Source organism: Salvelinus fontinalis, chromosome 17 (assembly GCF_029448725.1).
Source record: "Salvelinus fontinalis isolate EN_2023a chromosome 17, ASM2944872v1, whole genome shotgun sequence".
NCBI classification, from domain to species: domain Eukaryota; kingdom Metazoa; phylum Chordata; class Actinopteri; order Salmoniformes; family Salmonidae; genus Salvelinus; species Salvelinus fontinalis.
The window spans coordinates 21687271-21695015 of record NC_074681.1 but is presented as its reverse complement, the minus strand read 5'-3'; the positions used below and the strand labels follow the sequence as shown (position 1 = coordinate 21695015).

General features: G+C 43.8%; 2 protein-coding genes across 2 annotated transcripts; both read left to right on the top strand.

The window, feature by feature from the left end:
* The first annotated feature begins 119 nt into the window (after positions 1-119).
* LOC129813971 (NADH dehydrogenase [ubiquinone] 1 alpha subcomplex subunit 13-like) lies at positions 120-1705 on the top strand. The gene is made up of 5 exons (XM_055866658.1): positions 120-260; positions 583-661; positions 784-855; positions 978-1047; positions 1449-1705. Exons 1-5 carry the CDS (start codon positions 167-169, stop codon positions 1566-1568), a joined length of 435 nt encoding a protein of 144 aa, XP_055722633.1. The 5' UTR covers positions 120-166; the 3' UTR covers positions 1569-1705.
* Positions 1706-1809: 104 nt separating this feature from the next.
* On the top strand, positions 1810-7347 carry LOC129813969 (yjeF N-terminal domain-containing 3-like). Its single transcript, XM_055866653.1, has 6 exons — positions 1810-3196; positions 5520-5628; positions 5716-5823; positions 5924-6037; positions 6460-6610; positions 6836-7347. Exons 1-6 carry the CDS (start codon positions 3141-3143, stop codon positions 7027-7029), a joined length of 732 nt encoding a protein of 243 aa, XP_055722628.1. The 5' UTR covers positions 1810-3140; the 3' UTR covers positions 7030-7347.
* Positions 7348-7745: the final 398 nt, after the last annotated feature.

Here is a 7745-nt window from a genome sequence, read left to right as displayed (position 1 = left end):
GCATGATTTATTTTCAGTACGTGATTTTCCACGCGGCACTTTTGATCTGATTCGGATGGGGGCGATAGAGTCCATTTATCTCAGTTTAAGCTCCCGCTGCTGTCACGCAAGAAGCAGAACAAGTTATGACGTAACGCTCCAGTCTGTTTTGGAGAAGGGGTGGAAGATGGCGGCGTCCAAGGTGAAGCAGGACATGCCTCCTCCGGGGGGTTATGGTCCTGTTGATTATAAGAGAAATCTCCCAAAAAGGGGACTCTCTGGTTAGTAAACTAATTACATTTGTATTGCGTGGTTTAAAAGTTCGGAGTAGATCGTTTTATAGTCAGGCCTGTCAAACAAGGGACGCTAGCTAACGTTAGCTAGCTAATGTCTTGCCAAGTTTAATCATTTGTGTGATATTGTGAAACAAAAAAAGAGTTGTTCCCCTGTTTGTTATCCCTGTACTGTATTTTCTGAACAAAGACAGTACAGGGATTGAGTTAGCACCACAATTCAATTGCGTAAATATATGGGTAGCACAGACAGGGTTTGGAGATGATCTTGATTAAATAAATTGCTGACAGTGAATATTCTCATTTTCAGGGTATAGCATGCTCGCCATAGGAGTCGGTGTCATGTGTTTCGGTTATTGGAGACTCTTCAAATGGAACAGGGAGAGGAGGTAAAAACTGCCGCAATGGAGTTAATGTCACTGGCATTGATTCATTGTACCAGTTCAGGTCATTGAGATGGGGTTTATTGTTGGTCAATGACCTGCTGATCTTTTCTGATTGTGTGTTGTAGGCGGTTGCAGATTGAGGAACTGGAAGCAAGGATAGCTCTTCTGCCTTTGCTGCAAGCAGAGCAGGACCGGAGGTAAGATAAGCACCAACATTGACACACAATCAAATGCTACTTCAACCGGGTAAAGGTCATTTACCAATTTTGGCCATGAATAATCAGTTGTCTTAGGAGCTCTGAATTTATTTCCCCAAAAGGCAATTACGGATGCTGCGGGAGAATCTGGAGGAGGAAGCAGTCGTAATGAAAGATGTCCCCGGCTGGAAGGTAAAGACATATGCTTGATTTTATTTCTGTCTAGACCACAGGTGTCAAACTCATTCCACGGGGGGCCGAGTGTCTGCGGGTTTTCGCTCCTCCCTTGTACTTGATTGATGAATTAACATCACTAATTAGTTAGGAACTCCCCACACCTGGTTGTCTAGGGCTTTATTGAAAGGAAAAACCAAAAACCTGCAGACACTAGGCCCTCCGTGGAATGAGTTTGACACCCCTGGTCTAGACAGACAGATGTTTGTTTTACTTGTCAATTGTCATGAAGCTGCAGATGGTTGTTTTTCTAAATGTTCTAGAATAAGCACTTGAATGGAAGCAAATAACTCTCAGCAATGCTGCTCGTTCTACAGTGATGAGGAATAATAAGCTCCTCCTTGTTTGTGTCTATTTAGGTGGGAGAGAATGTCTTCCACACAGACCGCTGGGTGGCCCCCCTCACAGAGGAGTTGTTTAACCTTAGACCCCGGGAAGAGCTTCTACACAAGCGCTTTGGCTTCCTGTGGTACGTGTAGTCGCCCCCAGTCCAACCGTGTCACTACAGTACTCCTCGGCTACTATACCAGTCACAGCCACTAACCTGTTGACCTGAGTCCACAACTCAACACAGCTTGTAAATGTTCTATATTAAAGTGCTCTTTTCTGTACCTCATACTGGTTCTCTGTTTTATATCATTACTGAAGAAATATTACAGGTTAAACAGGGTCTTGAATGTATTCTGTTCTATAGCCTACATATGGTTGTCATCAGGTTCAAGCAATTGTTTTTAGTTCAGAGGGAATGAATTTGCATAACAATTATACTGTCTATCCAACATGGAAGCACATTTTCAAAGCACAGACCCAGTCTTTCCCTAACAAGATGCAATAGAAAAGGAAAACATTTTGTCCTTCAGGCAATGTGTAAATTGCCTGAATTAACAATGGGTTGTCTGTGCAGCCCCACATTCTGCCTTCCAGCTCACATGGACGGAGTGATTCTGTTGAGCGGTGCCAAACATTGGCTACTCTTCAGACTTCTTGTAAGCCTTGTTGGGGAATTTCAACCAAAGAAACTTGTTTCCTGTTTTAGCCTGCTATTGAGTGAGAGTCAGTCATTGTTGTGTAAGGAGTATTAAGGTCTGGAAGTGTGAGTGTGTGTTGGGTAGACCACCCTGTGTGTTAAGCAGCTGCTCTTCATTGTGCTGGCACCTGTAATAACAGGAGGCCTGACTGGGCAGCGGCCAGTAGAGGCATGGACCATCTCCAATCTTATTCAGGAGGGCACAATATAACAGAATGCCCAGCCGCAAGATAGAACTGTGTTGTCTAGAACTGACTCTCGTGTGAAGTAGAATCTCTGATCTAAGGTCATTTGTGCATGTTATTATTTCCTTATGGTTAAGGTTGGGGCATGATAAGAGGATTTGTGCATGTTATTATTTCCTTATGGTTAAGGTTGGGGCATGATAAGAGGATTTGTGCATGTTATTATTTCCTTATGGTTAAGGTTGGGGCATGATAAGAGGATCCTAGATCTGTTCATGTTTCCCTAAATTTTGTCTCATTCAACAAAGAAAGTGGCCAGCACTGGTCACTGCACCCAGACTATGTTCAACATTTACACTGAAAGAATGAAACCTGTGACAGATGGAAAGAGGCTTGCCCTTTCCTTCAGTTATTTTCAGCCTCTCGCATTTTCTGGATGACGTACCCCTGTCTTCTGTTGGAAACACTGCTTCATTATGTATGTGCAGATAAAGGAGTGAGAAGCATCAATGCTGTGATTTTATGTCCAGTTCATCAGTGGGGGCTCAAATTGGTAACTAAGTCCCTGCATCTGGCACACACCCCTCCCAGCTGCTTTGCTTTCCAGCTGTGTGTGTGTGTGTGTGTGGTGTGTGTGTTACCCCTTGCTTTAGTTGGACTGAGCTGTTGACTTTGAACCAATCAGATTCACCCACGGTAAGTCCTGGAAGGGCATTAACACTCACACAGGATGTGTGCATCAATGTGAGTTTGGGAGACGAGAGACTAACAAGAAACAGCAAGGAAGGGAGCTAGACCAAAAAAAATCTAATTTGCTCTCCTTGTCACACATTCTGAAGATGGACTACAGCTGTTCTAACCTAGAGACACTCAGAAAGCCTCTCCGCTACCTCAGGTGAGAATGAACACTGTCACACTCATGACCCTTTAAGGCATTGCTATCAATGGGGGGTGGTTTTTTCATGAGTAGTGTTTTAGGAAACTCATCTACTTTGTTCCACAAAAAGTCTTAATGAGTTTACCAAATTGTTTGATTTGCTCTTAATTTCTCAAATACTTGCAACAGGAATGTGAGAAAATATTATGTTTCTTATGTTAATATTCTATATTACAGAAATTGTGACTGAGACAGGTGTTAGATTGATCGTGGTGGTATGTTATGAATAATCCCACTGTGTGACATTTTGGAGGATTATTCTGGCTTTATAGGGATTAGGAAAGGATTGGGAGGTCTTTACCTGCTTTTAGATTTGCTCTTTTAAATCAGACCAATCTAATAAAAATGTAGTACACTGAAAAAAAATATCAACGCAACATATAAAGTGTTGTTCCTATGTTTCATGATCTGAAATACAAGATCCCAAAAATGTTCCATATGCTCAAAAAAGCTTCTCTCAAATGTGCACAAATTTGTTTACATCCCTGTTAGTGAACATTTCTCCTTCACCAAGATAATCCATCCACCTGACAGGTGTGGCATATCAAGAAGCTGATTAAACAGCATGATCATTACACAGGTGCAGCTTGTGCTGGGGACAATAAAAGGCCACTCTAAAATGTGCAGTTTTGTCACATCACAATGCCATAAATGTCTCAAGTTGAGGGAGCGTGCAATTGGCATGCTGACTGCAGGAATGTCCACCACAGCTTTTGCCAGATAATGTAATTTTAATTTCTCTACCATAAGCCACCTCCAACATTGTTTTAGAAAATTTGGCAGTACATCCAACCGGCCTCATAACCGCAGACCATGTGTAACCACACCACACCAGTGCACTCCACATCTAGTTTCTTCACCTGCGGGATCGTCTGAGACCAGCCACCTGGACCGCTGATGAAACTGTGGGTTTGCACAACCAAAGAATTTCTGCACAAACTGTCTGAAACCGTCACGGGGAAGCTCATCTGCGTGCTCATCGTCCTCACCAGGGTCTTGACCTGACTGCAGTTTGGCATCGGAACAGACTTCACAGATGAATCCCGGTTTCAACTGAACCGGGCAGATGGTAGACAAATCAAACTTTATTTGTCACATGCGCCGAATACAACAGGTGTAGACCTTACTTACAAGCCATTAACCAACAATGCAGTTAAGAAAATACCTAAAAACAGTAATTAACAAATAATTAAAGGGCAGCAGTAAATAACAGCTTGTATGGCATCGTGTGGGAAAGCAGTTTGCTGATGTGGTGGCAGTGTGGTTACGGTATGGGCAGGCATAAACTACAGACATAGAACACACTTGTATTTTATCAATGGCAATTTTAATGCACAGCGATACCATGATCCTGAGGCCCATTGTTGTACCATTCATCCACCGCCATCACCTCATGTTTCAGCATGATAATGAACGGCCCCATGTCGCAAGGATCTTTACACAATTCTTTGAAGCTGAAAATGTCCCAGTTCTTCCATGGCCTGCACACTCACCAGACATGTCACACATTGAGCATGTTTGAGATGCTCTGGATCGAAGTGTACAACAGGGTGTTCCAGTTCCCGCCAATATTCAGCAACTTCGCCCAGCCATTGTCGAGTGGGACAACATTCAACAGCCTGATCAACTCTTATGCAAAGGAAATGTGTCACCCTGCATGAGGCAAATGGTGGTCACACCAGATACTGACTGTTTTTTTAAGGTATCTGTGACCAACAGATGCATATCTGTACTTCTAGTCATGTGAAATCCATAGATTAGGGCCTAATGAATTTATTTCATTATATGAACTCAGTAAAATCTTTGAAATTGTTGCATGTTGCGTTTTATATTTTTGTTCAGTGTAGTATTTACAAAGTTTTTTTTTTCACAGAATACCTCATCCTCCAAACCCCTAAAAGAGCAAGTTTAGTGCAACATTCGAGACAAGGAAAAGAAAAGACGAAGAAACCTTTAGAGGAACCAGTTGCAGCAGTCCAGCCCCCCATGCCCCATGTTCTACTCCCCCTTGTTTCCCCTACCCACCACCGGCTTCCAATCTGAGGCAAAGAGGCAGTGCTAGATACCCCCCAGAATCACTCATTCATTATGGATATATATACTGTTAACAGAGCTGTGTATTAGAGCAGGATTCACTGAAAGTTCAGCTCCCTGCTTCCTGATCTCATACGGGGTGGCCATTGATTAGACAGCAGTGATATAATACCCCCCACTCAGAGTTTAACCTCTTTCAGGACACTTAAGTGTTCTCTCTCTCTGTTTCTCTCTCTCTCTCCCTCAGTAATGAGGAGGCTGCGGCCTTGGAGGCAGAGTTGTTGGGAGAGTATCGCTTTGGACCGCAGCAACTGATGGAGATCTGGGGCCATGCCTGTGCCATCGCTATCACCAAGGTATGTGTTCTCTTTTTCTTCCTTTAAGGGTAGTTTTGAGTTCGGCAATTGAATGACATGATATACAACTTCTTTCCCTCTGTGCAGGCCTTCCCCCTGAGTTCCCTCAAGAGGCATCCTACAGTGTTGGTGATCTGTGGTCCCAGTCAGAATGGCTGTATTGGTCTGGCCTGCGCTCGCCACTTACGCATGTTTGTGGGTAACCTGCCAGTGAAGTGAATTTGTTTTTCTGAACTAACTAAATGGCACTTATTTGACACTCAGTCCCTCTTCCCTCCATCTATCTCTGTGCCAGGACTATATGCCCACAGTGTACTACCCCAAGCGCTCTACTCTGGCCCTGCACCGGGACTTTACAGTACAGTGTGAGAAAACGGACATCCCTTTCCTCTCATTTCTTCCCGCAGAGGTAAGGGAACTACTATGAGCTAACCAAGGTTCATTTGTATTATGTGGCCGTCTGACCACCATGCCATGATTTTGCAAAAAGAAACAAGACTCTCTAAAATGTGGAATGTTCACACGGGTTGTGTGTGAATGGTGCTCGATCCTGAGTGGCGCAGCGGTCTAAGGCACTGCATCTCAGTGCTAGAGGTGTCACTACAGACCCTGGTTCGATTCCAGACTGTATCACAACTGGCCGTGATTGGGAGTCCCATAGGGCGGCGCACAATTGGCCCAGCGTTGTCCGGGTTAGGGCTTTGCCGGAGTAGGCCGTCATTGTAAATAAGAATTTGTTCTTAACTGACTTGCCTAGTTAAATAAAGATGGACAAATAAATGCCATTCTACTGGTTAGTGGTCTGACTGACGTGTTTGTCTTGTCCTACAGGTGCAGCTGATAAACGATGCATATAACCTGGTGGTGGATGCCATCTTGGGGCCGGAGACGGAGCCGTCTGATATCAGTGAGCCCTACAGCAGCATCCTGCTCACCCTCAGACACATCCGTATCCCCATCGCCAGTGTGGACATCCCCTCAGGTAACCACACCAAACCTACACACACCTGTCTGACAGCATCTACCTGCAGGGTTACCAGGGGCTAAAAAGCTATCCAAGTGTAATGTTATGTTAGGGTTGGTCTGATACCATGGACTTGTCTGATGATGCCGTGATGTCTTTTTTTACTGCCAGTTTCAGATAAACTCAAACGTCATATGATAATGTTGGATAAACTAATTGATGACCTCATCTGTGTGATTTTAGGGTGGGACGAGGCCAACGTTGACTGTATAAACCCGACAGTGCTCATCTCCCTCATGGCACCAAAGAAGTGTGCTGTCGGTTTCAGTGGGACACATTACCTGGTGGGACGCATCCTGCCCTATGACATCCAGAGGAAGTATGAGCTCAATGCACCAGAATACCATGGCACAGACTGTCTGGTTGAGCTAGGGTAAACAAACAGATGCTCTGTTTTTCCAAGGGTTCGATCAAACATTTAGAAGTATAGACCTTCCTTCATCCTTGAGGTTATCTACTGAGTAAATATTATTGCTTTCACCAAACATTTCACATCAGATCAAGGGAAGAAGGAAGGATGCCTTATTTGTAATGAGGATATGTAGCAGATATCTCTTTCTTAGTGTGACAAGGAAATAGAGCTTTCTGTATATTCATAATCTAAGAGAACCGGTCAGATTGAACCGCGAGGAAGTTTGCACAGCTGTATAAAATATGATGTAACGTTTGCCAAAATAAACACGAGCTGTTAGTAATTGGTCTAGGTTCATGTTTTGGTTTAGTGAAGAAAATAGTTGTTGAACGTAAATGAAACAAAAGTATGTGTACTGTGGTATGGACACTGGGAGACTGCTCTCTGATACCCTGTATCATCTCTTGTTGTTGTGCAAGGCACTTCACCCCCACAAAGTAGAACACTTGTTAGGCAACTGTATCAAACACATCAACCCTCAGTCTGGAGAGCTACTGTGTGTGCAGGATTTTGATCCAGCCCTGCTCAAACAAAGCCAGTTTATCAAGGTCCAATTGAGCAGCTAATTTCTAAAATGTGGTTTGTTTGAGGGGGACTGGAATAAAAGCCTGCCCACCCAGTAGCTCTCCTGAAGGATGGTTGACTACCCTTGATGTAAAACATTGCAATATTACAACCAAA

What these genes read in the sequence shown, in the direction of transcription:
- LOC129813971 (XM_055866658.1), top strand. Translation starts at nt 167, where the DNA reads ATGGCGGCGTCCAAGGTGAAGCAGGACATGCCTCCTCCGGGGGGTTAT. An exon ending in CCCAAAAAGGGGACTCTCTG is followed by an intron (nt 261 to 582) that starts GTTAGTAAACTA and finishes TCTCATTTTCAG; the next exon opens with GGTATAGCATGCTCGCCATA. An exon ending in AAGATGTCCCCGGCTGGAAG is followed by an intron (nt 1,048 to 1,448) that starts GTAAAGACATAT and finishes GTGTCTATTTAG; the next exon opens with GTGGGAGAGAATGTCTTCCA.
- LOC129813969 (XM_055866653.1), top strand. Translation starts at nt 3,141, where the DNA reads ATGGACTACAGCTGTTCTAACCTAGAGACACTCAGAAAGCCTCTCCGC. An exon ending in AAGCCTCTCCGCTACCTCAG is followed by an intron (nt 3,197 to 5,519) that starts GTGAGAATGAAC and finishes TCTCTCCCTCAG; the next exon opens with TAATGAGGAGGCTGCGGCCT. An exon ending in CTCGCCACTTACGCATGTTT is followed by an intron (nt 5,824 to 5,923) that starts GTGGGTAACCTG and finishes TCTCTGTGCCAG; the next exon opens with GACTATATGCCCACAGTGTA.